Source organism: Delphinus delphis, chromosome 6, assembly GCF_949987515.2.
Source record: "Delphinus delphis chromosome 6, mDelDel1.2, whole genome shotgun sequence".
Lineage (NCBI taxonomy): Eukaryota > Metazoa > Chordata > Mammalia > Artiodactyla > Delphinidae > Delphinus > Delphinus delphis.
This window is the reverse complement of record NC_082688.1, coordinates 80,441,219-80,464,220: the sequence shown is the minus strand read 5'-3', so window position 1 is coordinate 80,464,220 and position 23,002 is coordinate 80,441,219. Positions and strand designations below refer to the sequence as shown.

The following is a 23,002-nucleotide window of genomic DNA, read 5'->3' as shown; positions in this document are numbered from 1 at the left end:
AGAGAAAAATCCAAATATCTTATGTTGGATTCCAAAGTCTTGCACGATCCACCTGCCTATCGCTTCATTCTCGCCACCCATTACTTTCTCCAATTCCAAAACATTCAGGCCACTCGGGGGGTTTTTTAGTACCTGCAAACATACCTAGTTGATTTTTCTGTGAGGACCAGTTGCTCTTCTGCCCTACATACGGTTGACTGCTTCTTGTCACTCAGATATGAACTTATATGTCACCTTAGAGGAGGCCTATTCGGACAATCCAACTTAAAGCAGCCATCTTGTAATTCCTTCATCTTATCCTACTCATCTTCCTCATTTGTTCATTTTTCCGTTGTTCTCCTTGCGCCCCTGAATGTGAGCAGAGACCTTGTCTATCTTAGTTAATTCTATTTCCCCAGTGCTTAGAACACCGCCTGGGCACATACAGCTGTGCAACAAATACTGACTGTATGAACGCATGAAGGTTAATGTTTCCTTCAACAAGTATGAAAATTCGACCCCTCAAGGGACTAGAAAAACTGAACTTAAAAACATCAAACCACTATTCTCAGGACTTCCCTGGTGGTCCAGTGGCTAAGACTCTGTGCTCCCAATGCAGGGGGGGCCCGGGTTCGATCCCTGGTCAGGGAACTAGATCCCGCATGCCACAACTAAGAGTTCGCATGCCGCAACTAAAGATCCCGCATGCCGCAGCTTAAAAAAATTTAAAAAAAAAACCCCACATGCCGCAACTAAGACCCGGCGCAGCCAAATAAAGAAAGTACTTTAAAAAGCCCCACAAAAACACAACCACTATTCTCCCTTTTAATTAGACCTCTCTTGGTGGATCCTGTTGCCTTACATCCTGATGCTGCTGAGGCTTTCAGGCTTGAATCTCTCTTCTCACAGCTTTCTCCTTGAACCATCTTGTCCATTCCCATGGTTCTAACCCTTCATGCTGACAGCTCTCAAATCATCAGGGTCCAGCCTAAACTTTTCTTCTGAGCTCTATACCCTTATATGAGCAACTGGATGTCTCCGTCCTGACGTTCCATAGGAATCCTAACTCCGGAAGTCTGCATTTGTCATTGTCCACCTCCATGGAGTATTCAGTTCCTAAAATTATAACTCTTACTACTCCAAAGTCTTAAATGTTTTCAAATCTGTTTTCTCATTCTTGATTGTTACTACGTCAGTTTAGTCTTCATCTCAGCCTCCTCAAACCTCAGCCGGTATCCTGGTCAGTTGTGTTCTTTTGGAACTCAAATAGGATTATCCTTTCACACAAAATCTTTAAGTGACACTCCAACACCTCTAAGATTAAGGACCAAACCCACCCTATGACTTCAGTGTCTTTTAAGACCTGATGCATTTCTTAATTTCCCATTACTTCTCAAATCAGAATTTATAATTCTCTTGATGTGTCATGCTGTTATTATACACCCGTGTTTTAGCAAGCATGTTTCTCTCTCCCTGAAAAATTCTTGGTTATGAAGCATTATCTCTCCTAGGAACCATATTATATGTTCCTTCCACTGTATTTTGTTTATGCTTCTACAGTTGCACTTATCATATTACATGTTCATTTCTTTGTTTACAAACAAAAGTATGAGCTCTCTAAGGAGAAAGACTATGCCTCACACCCTCCCTTTCCTTGAACATCAGGCTCCAGTCCTGACTATTTTATGAAGCATTCCCATTTTCCAATCCTCAGTCCACTCTCACTCTAAACTTCTACAGGTCTTTACTATTTACACTAGTTATCTTCAATCTTTGGTATATACCAGTCACCTAAGTGGCTTGGTAAAAACAAAATACAGATGCCCAGATTCTATCCTTGTAATTTCATTAAATGACTCTGGATTAGGGAGAGGGTCTAAGAAGCTGATTACGGTGGGCAGAAAGCTTATTCAGCTGTCAGATGACATGCATTTTTTTTTCATATCACATGGTATAATGCCAACTAGATTTATAGAGAGGGACTTTGAAAAGTCACAGAATGTGCTGCAATTGTCCTTGGGGCTCTACCAATCACTAAGTACTGTTAGGAAAATCTTATATCCTATGTAGGATATAATTTGAGAGATGAATGGTTGAGCCTAATACCTTTTTTTTTTTTTTTACAGATGGAAATATTAAAAACCCCCAAAACTTAACTGATAAAAGGTCACATGACAGTGGCAGAGCTACTCTGTTAGAAGTAGAATAAGAATCTACTCCTTATTCTTATTCAGTCTCCTGATTCTTATTCTAGGGCTCTGTTAGACCATATACTAGAGTTGCTGATAATGGGGATTCCTAGAAGATACTTGCTGCTATGGTCAGAAAGGCCATATAAGGTTTCATTAATAAAAAATTTGAAAACAGAAATACCTGGAATGTCTGGAATACACTGGGTGTTTTGATACATTTAAAGGACATGTTCAAAACCCAGAACAGTGTCCCTAAAATGATCAGGAGGAAGAGTTTGCAAATGTGACTAGTTTAGAACCTGGAAGTTCTGTGTCCTGGGAAATCAGATCTGCTGTCTCAAAAGCCAAACTCATTAGGCTCAGGCAGAAACCTCTTCCCAAACAATAAATCTAACTGACAGAAGTGGAGTGGATATTTAAGTTCAATTTAAACCCTTGGTTCTAGGATATACTTTGGTTCTGTATGAAGACTTGAAGTAATCAAACAGAAGACAAAACAAAACACCTTACCTAATGATTTCAGCATATTCTTTGTCTTTTCCTTTACTGTCCCTCCATTTCCTGAACATAACCGAGGCATCCACATTGGCTGGGGAGAAGGTGTTGGGCTCATTAAGCAATGAGATTACACTTAACAGGATAGTCCTAGAAACAGGAAAAAAGGGTCAGCTATGAATATTCATATTCACAGTATTCAATAGTATTTTGTTTTAAATTTAAGACTATAGGGAAATGGAAATAGAGTATCAAAATTTTGTTTTCAGTACTCATCTGGCTAGGCTAGGAACAAGCTGCTACCTGGGAGACAAAGCAGAGGGAATCTGAGTTTAGCATAAAAGTTAGGTTGCAGGGCAAAATATGAACTCTGTAGAAGGCACTGTCTTAACTGGCAACATGTTCCAATCTACAAAAATTGGAGGTCTGGAAGCTTTTCAAATAACATTTAAAAAATTAACAAGTTAAGTGCAATAGGAAAAAGCAGGAGCAAAAAACATTTAGCTTGAAGGCAATCTTTTTGTGGAAAAGGGTAAAAATGATGCTACTCCATATATCTAATTCATACCATGGCTGCTTAGAAGATCTGAAAACCAATATCACATACAAATGTATTTCTTTTCCATACTTCTAAGGGAAGCAAGATAAGAGTTAAGCAGGTGAATGGAGAAAAAGCAATAGCCTTGACATGGAAGAACTAGTCTCTGAATAACAGAAATCTTGATTCAAAAAATATTTACTAAACCCTTACTATTGTGCCAGAGGCATCTAGTGAGATGTTGGATGTACAATAGTGAGAGAGTTAGTTGCCATCCCTGATCTCGCAGGGCTCAGAAATCTTGTGGGAAATTTTCATCCACAGATAAAAACTAGACACCTTAATCACAGGGAATAAAGTTTCTGTGAAATAAAATAAGCTCAATAAGCTCCAAAAATGTTTGAAATAGTTCCCAGGCTTTTTTCTCCCCTAAAAGCTATGTGCATGTAGGTAAGGAGAAACATGGGAGGAAAAATTAAATTTCTCTACCTTTTCTCATTGGTGCGAGGTTATAGATTTTGTTGTTGCAAAATAGCCTTTTGCTCCTGGCCCCAAGCAAAAAATAAAGGGAGGGAACCAGGCAATTAGATGTTTGATTTGATGAAACCTTTTCCTAAAAAGGGTAGAGAGTTTCTGTTATGTGATTATACAAGATTACGACAAAGGCACTTTCAAAGAAAACTTTCCCATCTAGTTCAAATTCATTTACCACATATACACTTCCCACCTTTCTGTTAGGGTAAGAATAACTCCCTGTACCCCCACTTCCATCCTTCTGGACTTCTTCAGTAATTACACTAAGAAAATTTAAAGAAACTCATCATTGCCAAAAATGCAAAATGGACTGACAATATCCTAGAAGCGAAAGAAAAATTCCGTAAGGATTGCTTCAGAAGAAAACATATACAAAACCTGATAGAAAGATAAGCAGGATAAGGACAAACTGTGGTACAGTTTAATGGTCCAGATCAGCATTTCTTTACAACTTTCTGTGATGATGGAAATGTATAATCTGTGTGTTATCCAATATGGTAACCACTAGCCACATGTGGCCACTGAGCACTTTGAAAAGTAGATTATGCAACTGAAGAAATGAGGTTTTTAGTACTAATTTTAATTAAGTTTAAATAGCCACATGTAGTCAGTGGCTATCATACTGGACAACACAGGTCTAGATGAATTATATTAACTGAATTAGGAAATTTTTCCCAGGAGTGGTTTCACCAGGTTGATTTTCTTATATCTTGTGTTTATTATTAAAATGCCATATTGGGAAGTACAATTTTTTAAAATGGTGAATCATCTAGTTCTATCATAAGAAACTCACTTCTAATACCATGTACTCACTCCCTAAACTGAAATACATGATGCTTTCAGAAGCCTCAGGCACTAACTGTAGTTGACTGTGATAATAGTTATTAACCCAGCACGTTTTCACTTCCTCCCTTTGTCTGGAGAGTAGAGCCATTTTTTGTACAGGGAATCCATTCCACTGATTCAGATGGGGTTAATCTCCTTCCTCTAGTACACCTTCAAACAACAACCATGCCACACCTTCATAAAAACCTACCTACCCACAGCAGTAGACATACCACCAAGTGCTGGCAAAGGACTCCAACACTAATGAAGATTCCTGATGCAATTCATATGCAATATACTATTCAAAATTTCCCAACCAGTATGTTGTGAGTGGGTTACAGGTAAACTGTATGTGATTCCCTCAGGCAGATTGGTAGGTAGGACCTGGGACAACTTGAGCCTCTGGAACAATAACTTCTGGCCAAAGGAGCATCTTCAGCTTACTACATTGTGATCTACGAATACTATCATTTCATATTTTCTATGTAACGTGACTGGAAAAGGATGGGAAGCAATATCATACATAGTTTAAACTGTCTGGCACTTGTACCAAAATAATTTAACACAGGTGTTACATCTGTAGCATGATAAACAACTCTGCAAGGTAGTATTATTAATCCTATTTTTATAGAGTGGAAAAATGAAATGTATGTAGAACATACAAAACACAATTGAATCCTGAAGCTATTCCAACAATTACCTTTTTTTGTTGTTGTTGCTATTATTTGGTTAGTTTCAGTTGTTAGTTTCAGTTGTTAGTTTCAGTATTTTAAAATCCTTTCTCATTTATTGTATTTTTTTCACAAGAAAAAAGAAGTATTTAAGGGAGATAAGAGATCATAATTAAACATCTATGACCCAATGGGTAATACTGTATTTGTCCCTTTTCAACATACAGACAGTAATTAGTGAGATGGGTCTGCCCTTTCTCTGTTAGCTACTATGTCACCGCAAGTACAATTTTAGCAGGGAGGGCAGAAACTGGCCTTAGCTCAACAAAGAAGACATGGCTTATGGGTCTCCCCAGAAGCCAAGCAGCGAAAGTTTGGAATTCTGTAGGATTAAAGATGGGCACTTTTCATCCAGTGCATACACAGACCCTCCCAGGCAACGTGTGAGGTTGAAAGGGTTCATTCTTTAAAACTTCAACTTACTTGACTCTTAAAACATACATAGAAATACTGAAAGAGAGTTTGAATGATTGAGATTCTTAGATTTTACAGGCCTTAATTTGTTAAAAAGTGACGTACAGAGAAGCAAAGCTCACTGCCTGACCCTTCTAGTTGACCTAGAAGGGCTCTTTTAAGCTCTCATTTACACTATTTCAAAAGATGGACCAGTAACACCAGAAGATCACCCAATTAAAACTCAATCCTCATTATATGCTTTCAAGATGGGAGAGAAATTTAAAGAGGACATCATGGTAAAGAAGTCTGTTATGACTGGGAAGATAAAACGTGGTAGCTTAATGAGTCCACACGCTACAAACAGTTTTTCTTTATGCTGCTAAAGCACCTAACAGGGACTTCCTGGTGGTCCAGTGGCTAAGACTACCAGCTCCCAATGCAGGGGGCCTGGGTTCGCTCCCTGGTCAGGGAACTAGATCCCACATGCTGTAACTAAGAGTTCGCATGCCACAACCAAAGATCCTGCATGCCACAACGAAGATCCCATGTGCCACAACCAAGACCCAGAGCAGCCAAATAAATAAATATTTTTAAAAAAATAATAAAGCAACTAACAAATACAACAGTTCCTGCTGTGCAGTCCCTGGAGCTACCGTTGACTGACATACCCCTGAGAACACATGGTAGGAATAAGGGTCTCAGATTAAAATACACAAAATGACCAAATCACATTTTAGTTTAAAAAGGAAAAATTTTAAATACACAAAATACATATCATTTTCACAGAATGAAACTAGCAATCTGAGTGCAGTGGGACCCAATATGCAAACATCAAGGGAGCAAATAAATAAAATAGTCCTGGCCCAGAATGGGGTTTACAGGAGCCCTAGGAACAGCACAGCCATAGCCATTTCCTATGACCTTGTCTACTTTGCCACCCAATCATTGCAGCAGTCTCTAGCTCCCTGCCCTTTCAGTGGGTTATAGAGAATACTAGATAGGAAAACAACACCCTATCCTACTCCTGAGAGACGCTTCTACATGAAGGTGTGGCCTCTGGAGTGGATCCATAAATCTGGTCCCATGATACATCTTCACAGTGGCAAAGAAAACACTGTTATCTATCCTTCAAAGGAAAGCAAATCCCTACCAAAGACCACTTTCCTATCCAAGAGCCTGCAGCAGGTATGGCAGGTAGTTCTGGGGCTGGTGCCTCAGAGAAAGCACTTGTGAATTCTACTGCAAGGTCTGAGAGACCCCCTACCCACCCACCTCACCCACCCCCTGGAAGCTCCCACTTGGTTCTGGACAGAACATGGATTAAGGCACATTTTCTTTCTTTCACCAAGAAGAGGCATGGTGTTGTGGACTCCTAATCACATACATGTAGCAGCATCGGGGGGCCCTATCCTCCCAACTTCTTTCTTTGCTGACTAATGCCTACTCCTCAAAACTTCCCAATTCCATAAGGAACTCTCACCCCCTAAACTTAATCCTGGACATCTGAGGATAGGACTGTGGATCTCTTCTTCCAGAAAGTATGCTGGCTTCCTGAGCTTTTAGTGGAAGCTAGCTGGCTGCCACTCTGGATCCCTACAGTTGTAGCATAGTACATTTTTCTTGGTTTCCCCTTTAGCCAACTCTCACTACTCACTAGATCTTGTTATATAAATCGACTTCGGCTCTCAAAGGTAACAGGAATTCCTTACTCTTCTTCAGGTTACAAAAGCCTGTACAACTTTATTTTCTGAATATGTTCACTGAGGTGTTAAATGAAAGACTAGTGCAGGTGGTCATGGAGGAGTCCAAACACATGTGAACATGGAACCACTTTCAGATTAACAGTGCCATTCAGCAGTCAAGACCCTACAACAGGCTGAATTGAACCTTCTGCCACCTCCACTGCTGTCTTGGCTACAGCCATAAACTGGATATGGAGCTTAGAACCCTTAGTCAGACAGTGCTTACTCTGCATAATTTAGTAGCAAAGGGATATAAAGGAAAATCCCTGGCATCTCATATCTTGCCTCTTGATATTTCAGTGCCGTAAATAACCTGTGAGAAATATGTACAGTTTACTACCTTAAGGAGCTCCCTTGTCTCAAAACAAATAACACAGAAACAAATGGGAAAGGGAAAAGTGTCCCACATTAGGTAGTACCTTCCTGACTTTTCAGAGTTCTGGACATCACCAGGTGTTCCAGATGACGTTCCACAAGGCATGCAAAACACTCTATGTCCCCCCCTAGAAATCCACAAACACCAAAACTCTCCATTCACTCTCCCACCCCAAGCAACACATTGAAGAACCATCCAATGATTATATGGAACTAAGAAAGAAACAAAAAGGTCCAAGAAGGTAACGATTTCCTATGCAAATACCTTTTAGAGCCATGGATGAAGATCAAAGGGGCAATCTGAAGATAACTAAGTTCTGGTTGTGAAGCCTCTAAATAAAAAAAGCATAAATGCAGGGAAGGCAATCCCTCATGTGAAGTCCAGGTGCTTCTAAATTGGGGCTCAGGTGACCTGAGGACCCAGAGAGAAAAAAAAATGATGCTGGTGCCCAAAGTGGCTAAGGTAGTTTTAAAGGGCAGATTAATATGAAAGGAGTTCCCTGCCCCGAAAGGAATGGATTAAATGAGAAACAGGCCTTTCTTTTTTTTTTTGGCCATGCCACATGGTTTGTGGGATCTTAGTTCTCTGACCAGGGATTGAACCTGGGCCACAGCAGTGAAAGCACTAAATCCTAACCACTGGACCACCAGGGAATTCCCCAAACAGACCTTTCTTAAAAAGAAAAAATGTTTATAATATTTTAGGCTGAGACAAGGCAAATACAGTCTGTGTGTATTTACATAGAAGTAAAGGCAAAAATTTTGAATTCCTGTGGGTAATGGTAATAGATTGTCCATCCAAGCAGCACGAGAATGCAATGTTTGGGGCTTTGCATCTAAAGAACAGGGAGGCTTCAAATTCTATACTGAAGTTTTAACCCCCAGTACCTCAGACTATATTTGGAGACAGAGTCTTTCAAGAGGTAATTAAGTTAAAATGAGGTCCTTAGAACAGGTCTTAATCCAGTATAACTAATGTCCTTATAAGAAGAGGCAATTAGGACACAGACATGAACAGAGGGAAGACCATGTGAAGACAAAGAGAGAAGACAAGATGAGGAGAGAAGCCTCAGAAGAAACCAACCTTGCCGGTACCTTATAGAGTCCAGAACTGTGAAAAAATAAATTTCTGTTGTTTAAGCCGCACCAAAAAAAAAAAAAAGAGGCTTGTTTTCTCAAAGGGTGGGTGTGGTGGTGGTATGTGAAGCATTTGATTCAACATTCAACCTCCAAAAGCAAGAATCACTAACACCTTAGAGCTACTACTTCTTCTATTCTAGGGTTACTACTAGTCCTGAAAAACAAGCACCAAAATCATACTTAAAGGACAACCCTGGGGCTTCCCTTGTGGCGCAGTGGTTGAAAGTCCGCCTGCCGATGCAGGGGACACGGGTTTGTGCCCCGGTCCGGGAAGATCCCACATGCCGCGGAGCGGCTGGGCCCGTGAGCCATGGCCACTGAGCCTGCACGTCCGGGGCCTGTGCTCCGCAGCGGGGGAGGCCACAACAGTGAGAGGCCCGCGTACCGCAAAAAAAAAAAAAAAAAGACAACTCTGCATTTTTGGTCCAATTTTTCAACAAATCTTCCAAGATATTTAAAACCTTTTCTCTACATTGTCAGTTTAATTTTACTGATAAAATAATGTGTTTCTTTCGAAAGCATGCCAGCCTCTTAAACAATTATATAGTGTGAAAGAGATGAGAAATAGGGTAGCCAAACGTCTCCAAGGCAACAGAGTAATAATGCCCATAATATCCTCAAGGAAAGAAAGCATGATCCTGAAATCTTATATCTAGTTAAAATCTGTCATTTGAAGTATAATGGCAAACACACACGTATACTCCCATATACACAAGCACATAGTACTTTGAACACGTAACAACTCGGAATGTAATATAGCTCCTAGGAGCAATCCCTTGAGAAATTACTGATGGACAATTTCAGCCAGTTAATAGACCAAAGGAAGTAAAATAATGAGGAACAAACAATGAATTCATTTAACAACAGGAATAAGAATTTTTAAAACTGGGATTAAGCTACAGATTATAAATTTTATAACCCTGACAATAAAGAAACAATAATATTTAAAAGTTAGAAGGGGGAGGTAGAAGGTTTCCTTTTCTTTTATATCTAAGTGTCAGTATACCATCTGATGCTGAAAAATCAAGTAATAAGTACGTATAAATTAAAGGTCTAAATAATCAGCTAACAACTGTGTGATATACGGATATGAGGGGATGAAGTAGAAATATACTAATTTTACTAATGATCATAAAAGATCCCGTGTAAAACAATGGTCTTAAAACTAATATATACATGCCCCTGAAGACATACGAAATATCCTATCAGTTCTCCTTTCCAGCTTCCCTTTTCACAACTGCCCTTTACAAGAAATGCATACCTCCCACACATCCCAAATATTTCTATGGTGCATTGCCTAGTGATGAAACATAAGATGTACAAAACGAAGAGAAATTTACAAATAGAGCCGACTGCTTTTCCCTTCTCATAAATAATTTTGTTAAAAGCATAGAGTGATGTTAAAAAAAAAAGTATTTTGCTATATAGTGGAGTATAATAAATTCAGATGTGTATAGATTGGGGCTGCTGGAATTATATTTTCACTAAAACAAATTAATTCCATCTCTGATGTTAAGAAATGCATCAGGGCTTCCCTGGTGGCGCAGTGGTTGAGAGACGGGTTCGTGCCCCGGTCCGGGAAGATCCCACATGCCGTGGAGCGGCTGGGCCCGTGAGCCATGGCCACTGAGCCTGCGAGTCCGGAGCCTGTGCTCCACAACGGGCGAGGCCACAACAGTGAGAGGCCCGAATGCATCATTGCCGAGGGAGAGTCCCACTAAAGTAAAGCAGAAAGTATATGGAATATGCAATGATTCCTTATTTTAATAGACATAATAAACTTATGGCAAGTCTCAACGCCTGATCTGAGAATTATTCAGAGGCATGATGTTTGTCAAGGTGAGATGTATCAACACACTTATTTAAATTAAAAAGGGAAGTCAGTTTTTTCTCATTAAAAAAATATACTGGCAAGATGTGTTGAAATCTAAAATGTATCTTTTTTCCCAATCCTTTCTAAGTATACTGGATGGAACAAAGTACCTAAAGAAATGAGTAACCAGCATAATCAATAGTATTTGATATGTCTTGAATAGACTTTTTGGTCTACTCTTCCCAGAAGGTGGGAAGCAAACACATAACTTGATAAGAGACAGGTAAGAAATCCTTGTGTGCATCAGGAAGCTTCAAGTTCTTTGCTTTTGACAAAAATGGAGATTCTAATTGAGTTACTAGCTTCCAGATCATTAAAAATGATTAACAAAATGAATGAATGAGTAAATGGGGGAGAGCAGATTAATCTCCTGTGCAGAGGAATTGAAGTAACTTATACAGATATCTCAGCCTTGTGGGAGTATAACTCCCCCCTCCTTAGTGTGGGCTGCACCTAGGACTTCCCTTATACAGAACAGAAAGGGGGACAGGAGGAACTTTACAGAGGGGAAACCCTAAAAACAAGAGTCTCAGCCAGGTGATGAATGTTAACATCAAGAGTGGTAAGTCAGGCTGACAGTATATACCCCTGCTATGACGTGATGAAAATGTACTTTACCTCCATGTCTTCCTCCCCAACACTCATAACTCCAGTATAATAAGCAGAAAAACATCAAAAAAAAAAAATCCCATTTGGGGGGCATTCTACAAAATACCTGATCAGTATTCCTCAAAATTGTTAAGGTCATCAAAACCAAGGAAAGTCCAAGAAACTGTTGCAGTTGTCTAAGGAGAACTGTCTATTAAATATAATGTGCTATCTATCATGCATGGGGATCTCAGAGCAGAAAAATGACATTAGGTAAAAATTAAGGAAACGTGAAAGAGTATGGACTTTAGTCAATAATAATGTACTAATACAGGTTCACTAACTGTAACAAATGAACCAAATGAATGTTAGATGTTAATAACAAAGAAATCTGCAGGTGTGGGGAATATGGGAACTATCTGTACTTTCCTCATAATTTTTCTAAAAATCTAAAACCATTCTAAAATTTTGACAGTTATTTTAAAAGAAACACACTGATGACAAAACTACAATGAGAATACCATGTCCACCGTCTGGGATGGCTATAATAAAAGACATGGAAAATAACAAGTGTTAACAAAGATGTGGAGAAATTAGAATTCACACACTGCTGGTGGGAATGCTATAAAATTTAGTGCAGCCATGTTGGAAAATACGGCAGTTCCTCAAGAAGTTAAACACTGAGTTATGCACCCCCAATTCCATTTCCAGGTATATGTCCAAGGAAATGAAAACATATGTACACATAAAAACTTGCACACAATGTTCAATGTCACACAATGTTCACAGCAGCATTATTCATAATAGCCAAGAAGCAGAAACAACCCAAATGTCCATCAACTGGTGAATGGATAAACAAAGTGTAAAGACTAAGACTTTTCAGCAAAAAGTAATAAGAATCCTAGAATAAGGAAGCAACCAATCCAAACATGGAACTCATGAAATCCAAAGCTGCAGGATGGAACTTAATGTAAGAGGAAGAATTCAGAGTAGAAAAATTCTTCCAAAGTGAACACAGAGAAATGAGTAACATATGCATTATTACTCCAGAATTACAACTCTTCAAAATGAGGCATACATGCTATTTAAAGCTCCAGTAGAAGACAAAACAACCAAATATAGAAAGGATTTGTTTGTACCTGTTAAAAGATAATATCCAATCTTAAGAGCCACCTAAAAACCAGATTATTCCTTATGTAATTCCTCACCTGACATTTTGAGTAGGATTCCACCTTTCAGACGGCAGTTCTCCACTCTGTGGGTCATCTACAGGTGGATGAAGAATTGAAATGCATACATCTCCATTCTACGAGACACAAATATCACATTCAGTAAATACTCAAAAGTATGTTATTGAAAAAATATCAATTCCGCTGAAATTTCTTTTACTCCTAGAAGACTTGTTTTCTTACCATTAGGGGAGTAAACAATCCTGCTTTTTCTTCTTGTTTGGAATCAATGATAAAGAAGAATTAAACATTTTTTATATTATAAATATTCATTTTGACCAATCTCCAAAATACATTTCTTAGGTAAAAAAAGAAACACTATTATCTGTAACACCATCCTTCTAAAACAAATCATTTAAAAATAGAAACAAACATGATAAATCAATGATTCAAGAGTCTTGAGAAGCAACTAAATCTCTCTATTTTTACACATCTAACATTAAAAGAAACAAAAAAAAAATCTGACCTTGCTTAAAATATGCCTGGAGAGAAGCTATAATCACTTTTTTTTTTTTTTTGTGGTACACGGGCCTCTCACTGTTGTGGCCTCTCCCGTTGCGGAGCACAGGCTCCGGACGCGCAGGCTCAGCGGCCATGGCTCACGGGCCCCGCCACTCCACGGCATGTGGGATCTTCCCGGACCGGGGCACGAACCCGTGTCCCCTGCATTGGCAGGCGGACTCTCAACCATTGCGCCACCAGGGAAGCACTATAATCACCTTTAATATTAATCACTGGTTTCAATAAATATGGTTTATATAAACTGACACATGCCTCACAACAACTTAATTATATATATAACTCCCTCAGTATATGGATAGAAAGAATTCACCACTATAATATTCTGGTTCATAAATGTAAATTATAGGACCTAAATTACAAGCACATTTAAAGTCAAACATATATGGATTGTCTACCATATGCAATACAGATTGTTAACAGAAAAGACAAGACTGAGAACGATACAGTTGCCTATCTCTCAGTCTAAAATGAAACAAAAGATTCAAATGTTTAAAAAATTAGAGGTGTAACCATATAAAGTGAAAAAAACTTACATACAAACCCAAATTTACACACACCAAGATAACAGAACATTTTTTAAAGGATAATAAAATTTTAATAAAGCCAATACCGAATACTATATTCCAAAACTCTGTATTGTTAGATAACATGAGGAAGGTAAAAAAGCACTGCAGAAACAAGGAGAGAGAAACTAGGTATATTTGGAGAGGACACCTGGGAGATGGTGTGGAAGAAAAACAAAAAGCTTAATCGTTGAGGAAGCTTTGAGATGGGCTTTCAATAATGATTACAATTTTAATAACCTAAGGGAAATCCAGACATGAGATTGCCTGAAGAAACCAGCATCATAAATAAAATATGTTCAGGCAGTTACATTTATTTTGTATTATTACACCAATACCACAAACTTAGTGGCTTAAAACAACACAAATTTATTATTTTACAGTTTTGTAGGTCTAAGTCTGACACTGCTCTCCACGGAGCTAAAGTCAATGTGTGGGCAGCAATGCATTCCTTCCTGGAGGCTCTAAGAAAGAATCCCTTTCCTTGCCCTTTCTGTCTTCTAAAGGCCACCCACACTCCTTTGTTCTTGGCCCCCTTCCTCTAATCCTCAAAGCAAGCAATGTTGCATTTTTGAGCCTTTCTTCCAAAGTCACATCTCCTCACTCTCATTTTCTGCCTACCCTACCTCTTCCACTTTAAAGGACCCTTGTGATTACACTGGGCCCACCTAGATAATCCAGAATAATCTTAGTTTAAGGTCATCTGATAAGCAACCTTAATTCCTCTTAACATGTAATCTAACATAACACAGGTTCCAGGGATTAGAATGTAGACATCTCTGAGGGACCATTATTCTACCTACCACAGGAGTGAAGAACACAGCTTGAATGAAAAATAGAGCACAAAAATTAGTCGAGAGGAGTATGTTACTTTGTTCAGAGTTTAATATGTGTGTAAGTAAAATTTCTTAGTAGTGAAATGACAAAAATAGATCTGTACTTAGAAATGACATATTAAAAGATGGGCATCTCAACTGATGCAGACAAAGCACTTGACAAGACCCAACACTTTCTCATAATAAAAACACTCAGAAAACTATAGTTACCTTCTAGCTATCTTAAAATTGTAAAGGGAATTTATTTAAAAAAACAAAAACAAAAAACCCACAGCTAATAAACAGCATACTTAATTAATGGTGAAAACTCTCCTCCTAAGATCAGAAATAAGACAAGGGCACCCACTTTCACCACTGCTATTTAACACTGTCCTGGAAGTTATAGCCAGAGCAATTAGAGAAGAAAAAGAAAATTTTAAAGTGTACAGATTGAAAAGGAAGTAAATCTATTTCCATTGCAAATGTCAAAGAAAATTCCAAAGAATTCACAAGAAAGCTACTAGACCTAATCAATTCAGCAAAGTTGTAGGATACAAGATCAACACTCAAAAATCAGTTTTATTTTGGGATTCCCTGGCGGTCCAGTGGTTAGGACTCTGCACTTTCACTGCCAAGGGCCCGGGTTTGATCCCTGGTCAGGGAACTAAGATCCTGCAAGCTGTGTAGCATGGCAAAAAAAAATTCATTTTTATACACCAGTGATGAATAACCTAAAAAAAAAATTAAGCAGGACTTCCCTGGTGGTACAGTGGTTAAGACTCTGTGCTCCCAATGCAGGGGGCTGGGGGATTCAATCCCTGGTGAGGGAACTAGATCCGACATGCGTGCCACAACTAAGAGTTCCCATGCCACAACTAAGGAGCCCACCTGCTGCAACTAAGACCCAGCACAAATAAATAAATAAATAAATATTAACAACAACAACAAAAAAAAAAACAAATTAAGCAAACAATTCCATTTACAATGCCCTCTAAAAGAATAAAATATCTAGGAATAAATCTAACCAGGGAGGTGAAAGTCCTGTACACAGAAAGCCACAAAACATTGCTCAAAGAAATTAAAGAAGACTACAAAAAGCTACAGAAAGCTACAAAACATTGCTCAAAGAAATTAAAGACCTAAATAAATAGAAAAACAGCCTGCATTCATGGGTAGGAAGACTTGACGTTGGCAATATTCCCCAGTTTGAGCTACAGACTCAATGCAATCCCAATCAAAATCCTAGCTTCCCTTTCTGTAGAAACTGACACACTGTTCCTAAAACTTATACGGAAATTTAAGGGACCCACAATAGCCAAAACAATCTTGGAGAAGAATAATAAAGTCGAAGGACTCACACTTCCTGATTTCAAAACTTACTATAAAGCTACAGACAAGAAGACAGTTTAGGACTGGCATAATGATAGACCAGGGCAATAGAACTGAGAGTCCATAAACGGACCCATACGTTGCCAACTGATTTTTGACAAGATGGTTAAGTCCATTCAATGGGGAAAGAACAGTCTCTTCAGCAAATGATGCTGGGACTGGATTTCCAAAAACAAAAGAAGGAAACTGAACTCCTACCTCATACCATATACAAAATTAACTCAAGATGGAACAAAGATCTAAGAGCTAAAATCATCAACTCTTAAAAAGGGTGTGTGTGTGTGTGTGTGTGTGTGTAAAATTTTCATGACCTTGGATTTGGCAATGGATATTTTAGGTATGACACAAAAAGCATGAGCAACAAACAAGCAAACAAAAACAGATAAACTAGACCTCATTAAAATGAAAAAATTTTGTGCAAAGGACATTACCAAAGAAAGTGAAAAAAACAACCTATAAATACAGAAGTATCTGCAAGTCATACATCTAATAAGAATTTAATGTCCATAATATATAAGGAACTTCTATGACTCAATGACAAAAAGACAAACTAGCCAATTAAAAAATGAACAAAGGACTTGAACAGACATTTCTCAAAAGAAGATACATAAACGGACAATAAGCACATGAAAGAATGCTCAATATCATTAGTCGTTAGGGAAATACAAATCAAAATGACAGTGAGTTATCACATCATATCCCCTTAGGATAGCTATAATTAAAATTTTTAAATGCAAAATAAGGATGGATGTAGAGAAACTGGAACCCTCATAAATTGCTGGTGGTTGGTGAGGGGGTTCATCTGCTATAGAACAGTTTGGCAGTTCCTCAAAGAGCAAAACACAGGATCACAATTTGACCCCTGCAATTCCATTCCTAGGTATACAACCAAAAGAAGTGAAAAAAGTACTTAAACAAGTACATGTATACACATGGTTATAGCAGCACTATTTATATATACAAAAGGTGGACACAAAAAAAATGGTTCTGAAGAACCTAGTAGCAGGACAGGTATAAAGACGCAGACGTAGAGAATGGACTTGAGGACACAGGGAGGGGGACAGGTAAGCTGGGATGAAGTGAGAGAGTGGCATGGACATATATACACCACCAAATGTAAAATAGATAGCTAGTGGGAAGCAGCTGCATAGCACAGGGAGATCAGCTCGGTGCTTTGTGACCACCTAGAGGGGTGGGATAAAGAGGATGGGAGGGAGACGCAAGAGGGAGGAGATATGGGGATATATGTATAGCTGATTCGCTTTGTTATAAAGCAGAAACTAACACACCATTTTAAAGCAATTATACTCCAATAAAGATATTAAAAAAAAAAAGGTGGACACAGACCAAATGCCCATCAATAGAGAAATGGATAAACTGTGATATATCCAACCAATGCAATATTATTCAGCCATGAAGAGGAATGAAGTACTAATACATGCTACAACATGGATGAACCTCCAAAACATTATGCTAAGTGAAAGCCACACAAAAAAGGTCACATATTGTATGATTCCATTTATATGAAATACCCAGAATGGATAAATAGAGACATAAACCTGACTGGTGGTTGTCAGAGACTAGGGAGAAATGGGAATGGAGAAGTATCACTTCATGGGTAAGATGTTTTACATTGGAGTGATGGAAATGCCTTACAAATAGAGGTGTTAGATGTACGACGCTGGGAATGTACTAAATGTCACCGAATTGTGTTCACTTTAAATGGTTAATTTTATGTATGTGAAATTTTATCTCAATAAATTATTGGGTTTTTAAATAAATTTATTTATTTTTGGCCGCATCAGGTCTTCATTGCAGTGTGTGGGCTTCTCATTGCAAAGCCCGGGCTCTAGGCACGCGGGCTTCAGTAGTTGTAGCACACGGGCTCAGCAGTTGTGGCTCACAGGCTCTAGAGCACAGGCTCAGTAGTTGTGGCGCACGGGCTTAGTTGCTCCGCGGCATGTGGGACCTTCTGGACCAGGGACCATGTCCCCTGGATTGGCAGGCAGATTCTTAACCACTGCGCCACCAGGGAAGCCCCCTCACCCTTTTTTTTTTAATGGGAGAAGTTCTCAGCCTCCAGAAAGGCAGTTCTAAGATGTAAAATGAAGGCTATATAGCCTAGGCCCTACCTAATCCAATCAAACCAAAATCTCCAGTATTCTTTATTTTTAACAACTGCTCCACAAGATTCTGATAAGCTGCCAAATTTGGGGACATCACTGCCTAGAGAAACCTATTCCCTGTACCTTAAAGTTAGAGAGAATGCATAATATCTGCAAATCCATGAATATAATTACATAAAAATACATAAAATCCTGCTTGTCACAAATTATTTACAAACCAGAGCTCAGCTCTAAAAAGGACAAATTTGGTGGCCCAAATATCATCATGTTCTAAATGGTGGTTAATGTATCTATAGTTAAATCCTTAAGGTATATATATCTTCATAGAGCAAACTGGCATCCTAATTTACATTTTTTAAAAGAAAAAAATACGAGGAAAAAGAAGCAAAATCTAAACAAGCACAAGATAGAGTTCAAACCTTTAATAATGTGTAATACTAAATTACATTTACTAGGAAAACTTTCAACACCAAATCAAAGTCTTCTGGTTTCTGTTAACTTTCTACCTTACTCATCTGGTATAAACCAAGATGAAACTCACATTGTAGACTTGAGAAGTTTTATAGGAACATTCTACCACTAAACTTTTCTCTAATATTTTAGAAATAAAGAATATTTTACAAGTCAATTAATGATGAGTTATTTTAATGATAAAAACCACTGAAAGAAAACAAAGATATTTTACCAGGTACCAAAGAGAAGTTATTTCTGTCAATTTATCCTAGTAGCTAAAGCAAATAAAATATATTGCATAACACATTTCTGATTAGCTGATTAAGCAAGCATTCATTCATTTGAAGAATCTTTTGTTTTATTCAGGTCCCTTCTTAAAGACAACTGAGTAAAAATTATGTAAATTTAAAATGTTCATCAAATGCATATTTTAAAAAATGAACACAATAAATTCTGATAATATAACAAAATCTTATAACACAGCACTCAGCACCTTTATGTGAATCAAGATCAGAGTTCAAGCATGTTGTTTCTGATGGTTTAATAACACAATACAGAAACAGGGTTTGTCTCACCTAGCTAAGGACAAGTAATACATGTTTTAGGTTCCCCATGCCATACTTTATTCCAAATGAAGTCTAGTTTACTTAATAGTATTGTACCAAAGTTAATTTCTTGGTTTTGATAAATGTATCATGGTTGTAAAAGATATTAACATTAGAAGAATATGAGTAAAAGGTACATATATGAGAACTTTCTGTACTAATTTTGAAACTCTTCAAGCCCAAAATTATTTCAAAATTTAAAAAATTAGTGGGTTTAAACTTAATATTTTAGTATGTTTATAGCATAGATATTAAAATCAAAGCATTTTAACAAAACGTATTCTAAATTTTTTATAATTTAGAAACTTTGTATTTAAAATTTATATGAAATGAGTTCAAGAATAATGAACTAATAAAGCAGTTTGTCCTAGTCTTGAAAGATCATCAGAGAATGTAATATTCCAACTTTGTAATCAATCCTAATGTATTTTGCGGGGTTCATTATTTGATTCTTCGGTGGAAAAACCATTAAAATAAATTCTCAAAGAAATTACGGAAATACCACAGAAGCTCTGAGATAATTCCACTAAACAGAGAAAAGAATAATAATTTAATTAGAGAGAAAAATGTGTGTTAAATGATCAGAGGAGATGAAGCAGAACCAGCTAGGCTACCATTGTTTTTCTATCTAAATATAATTTTACTATATGTAATGAAATAAGAAGGGCATAAACCCTTACTATAAACAACTTGCTATTTCAAGGATTCAAGTGTAGTGCCAGTCAAATTACACCCCCTGAGAACATAATGATGTACACAGAGTATAGAAGGACCATAATGTAGATGACAAGGGGGGAATGGTAGAAAAAGAGAGCTATCTGTGATGGTTAATTTTGTGTGTCAACTTGACTGGGCTATGGGATGCTCAGATAGCTGGTAGAACATTATTTCTGAGTGTATCTGTGAGGGTGTTTCTGGAAAAGATTAGTATTTGAATCAGTAGATTGAGTAAAAAAGACTTGCCCTCATCATGATGATGTGATAGGCATTATCGAATTCTTTGATGGCCTGAACAGAACAAACAGGCAGAGGAAAGACAAATTGTCTCTCTTCTTGGGCTACTACATCTGAACTCCTAGTTCTTGGGTCCTGGGACTCCGGGACTCACACCAACAGCTCCCAGTCCTACGGCCTCAAAATGAATTATAATTCCAGACTTCCCGGCTCTATAGCTTGCAGAAGGCAGACTGTGGGATTTCTCAGTCTTCATAACCACGTGAGCCGATTCCTATGATAAACCTCCTCTTACATATATCTCTATATATCCTATTGGTTCTGTTTCTCTGAATACTCCCAACTGACACAGTATCTTTGCTTTTACCTGATCTTTTCTGTGTAATTTCAAAATATAATTTATAATGACAGCTTTATTGTAAAGGACCTCTTGATACACTGAGTTCTTTTCAGTTTTTGAAGCGCTGATTGTGGGTCTCATCCACTTTGCTCCTAATGGGTTATAATCCATATAAATAAATACAAAGATCATAAACTATATGTAATTAGACCCACTTTCCACTTACATAGCCTAAATTTTACTATTCCAAAAGCAATTGCTCTGCAGACTTGGCAAAAACCTTTTAAGAGGGACTTCCCTGGTGGCGCAGTGGTTAAGAATCCACCTGCCAATGCAGGGGATATGGGCTCAAGCCCTGGTCCAGGAAGACCCCATGTGCCGCGGAGCAACTAAGCCCATGTGCCACAACTTCTGAGCCTGTGTGCCACAACTACTGAGCCTGTGTGCCACAACTACTGAAGCCCGTGCACCTAGAGCCCATGCTCTGCAACAAAGAGAAGCCACCACAATGAGAAGCCCGTGCACCGCAATGAAGAGTAGACCCCGCTCTCCACAACTAGAGAAAGCCCGCACACAGCAACGAAGACCCAACGCAGCCAATAATTAATAAATAAATAAATTAAAAAAAAAAAAACCTTGTAAGAGACACCAGAGAGCTAGCTTGTGCTCTCTCTCCTCTCAAGCCACATGAAGACACAGAGATAAGCCAGGAGGAGTCTTCAGTAGAAACTATGTTTCCTAAACTGTGAGAAAGTTAATTTCTGTTGTTGTAAGCCACCGCATCTATGGTATTTATGGCAGCCGGAGTTATATTAAAACAGTAGGATCTATTTTTAATCATTATTAGAACAATAACATTTAAAAATACCATGCCCTAATGATAGTGGAATAGTAGCCAAACTGGTATATCCTTGCAGTGTCAGTGGCTACAGAGATTAGTATAATGTCTTGAGAATCATCTGAGCCTAGAATCAAGAATAACTCTTCAGAGCTAGAACCTTACGTAAAACAGTAAAATATTTTCCTACTGGCTATCAAGTATCCTAAAATACACCATCTTACTGTAACATTTATTTCATGACTACACGTGTGACATTCACCTGTAAACACTATACAGGAAAAATGATCTGTATACTCCTTCAAAAAACATCCAACATCTTTATTATTTTTTTAAAAGAAAGAGCCATACTGTGTCCTACAATTCACTAGTACTAAAAGGATCATCAAATGCTAAATACTTCTGTATAATTTCCACTTAATTTTGTGGCAAAACTAAAACTATTCTAAATATTAGTCTATTACATAAAAAATTATTTAAATAAATACATACTAAGAGCAGTGAGATTCTGAGTTGCCATAGCTCTGAAGTTCACAGTGAAGAGTGTACAAAAACCTCATTTTAATACATGGTTTGTGAAGCAAATGGGCTTCATTGGTTATCTACTTCTGAGCACACAGTAACAAACATAACCAGGAAACTATTATTGAGATCACTCAACATATTATGAAGCAAAAAGGAGTAGACTGTGCAGTATGATCATTGATGACAAGCTCATATTAAATTTCTTTTGTTCTCCGAGCTTCCCCTTGGTATTTATAAATTTCACAAATGTGGCAATGATATTAGAAATGTTAAATAATTAATTAAGTTCATTCATATAACACAGCAGTATTTATAACTTTTGGGGCTGCAGTAATGTGTCTGTGAATATATTTAATAAAACTGTAACCAAAACTAAAAACTTGATAAAATAAACTATTTTCTACCAAAAATAGTCCTTATGATATTTTTAATACTCATGAAGTTATTATATACAAAAACTCATCAATTCACATATTTTGGCATTTGAGTACACTTTTCCTTTTGTATTTTTGTCTTGTTGCTGTTGACATTGTTGCCATTGTTCCCCCATTTCATCTCCAGTTCTATTACAAATAACTCTGCAGTAAACAATTTGGTGACCAGAGCAATTTGACATTGAGGTCCATTGTGTTTCTAGGTGACAACATAAGATGGATGAGGAGAGAGCAACTTCCTGGAATATCCCTTTGGCTAAGAACCATGAGCCCTAATGGCTAAAATCACAAATACTGACTTGGGCCCTCAAAAAGTTCAATTCTGATACTGTTTCCAGAATGTAGCAAAGTAAATTAACGTATTATTAGTTTGTAAGAAGAGTCTCTTGTGACTCATTTGATTACATCAAATTTAATTCCTAACTATGACTTAACACTTCTTTAAAAACAGAACTTTTATGGCATGGAAAACAACTGCATATTTATAAGATATGCATGTTTTATTTTACTGCTGAAATTTTTATTATGAATATGAAACCTATTTTAAAAAACAATGATCCAATGCTAAATCTTAAGAGACAGAACTAAACAGCCTAAGTGGTGAAAAAGCAGTGGAAAGTGGAGTGTATCTACCTACACCTTCTTCTGAAAGAGCTTTGAATCCTTTATTCTGTTTTTTGTTTTTCCTTTTTGCTTCTTTGTTGAGAAGGGTTTGAGAATTAGATAACTGAGATGGAAACAGGCGAATATATGGCTCTAAGGTGAATTAGTTCTCAGTAGCAAGACAAAAAAAGCTTGAGC

At 37.7% G+C, this 23,002-nt stretch overlaps 1 protein-coding gene across 1 annotated transcript in view; it reads right to left on the bottom strand.

The window, feature by feature from the left end:
- The window catches only part of UBE2R2 (ubiquitin conjugating enzyme E2 R2), a 95,783-nt gene that overhangs the window by 3,842 nt on the left and 68,939 nt on the right, over positions 1-23,002 (bottom strand). Inside the window, exons 3-4 of the mRNA XM_060014897.1 lie at positions 12,617-12,714; positions 2,682-2,816 (exon numbers count right to left, since the gene is read on the bottom strand). Of these exons, the coding sequence (XP_059870880.1) occupies positions 2,682-2,816; positions 12,617-12,714 (233 nt within the window). The remainder of the gene's footprint in view (positions 1-2,681; positions 2,817-12,616; positions 12,715-23,002) is intronic.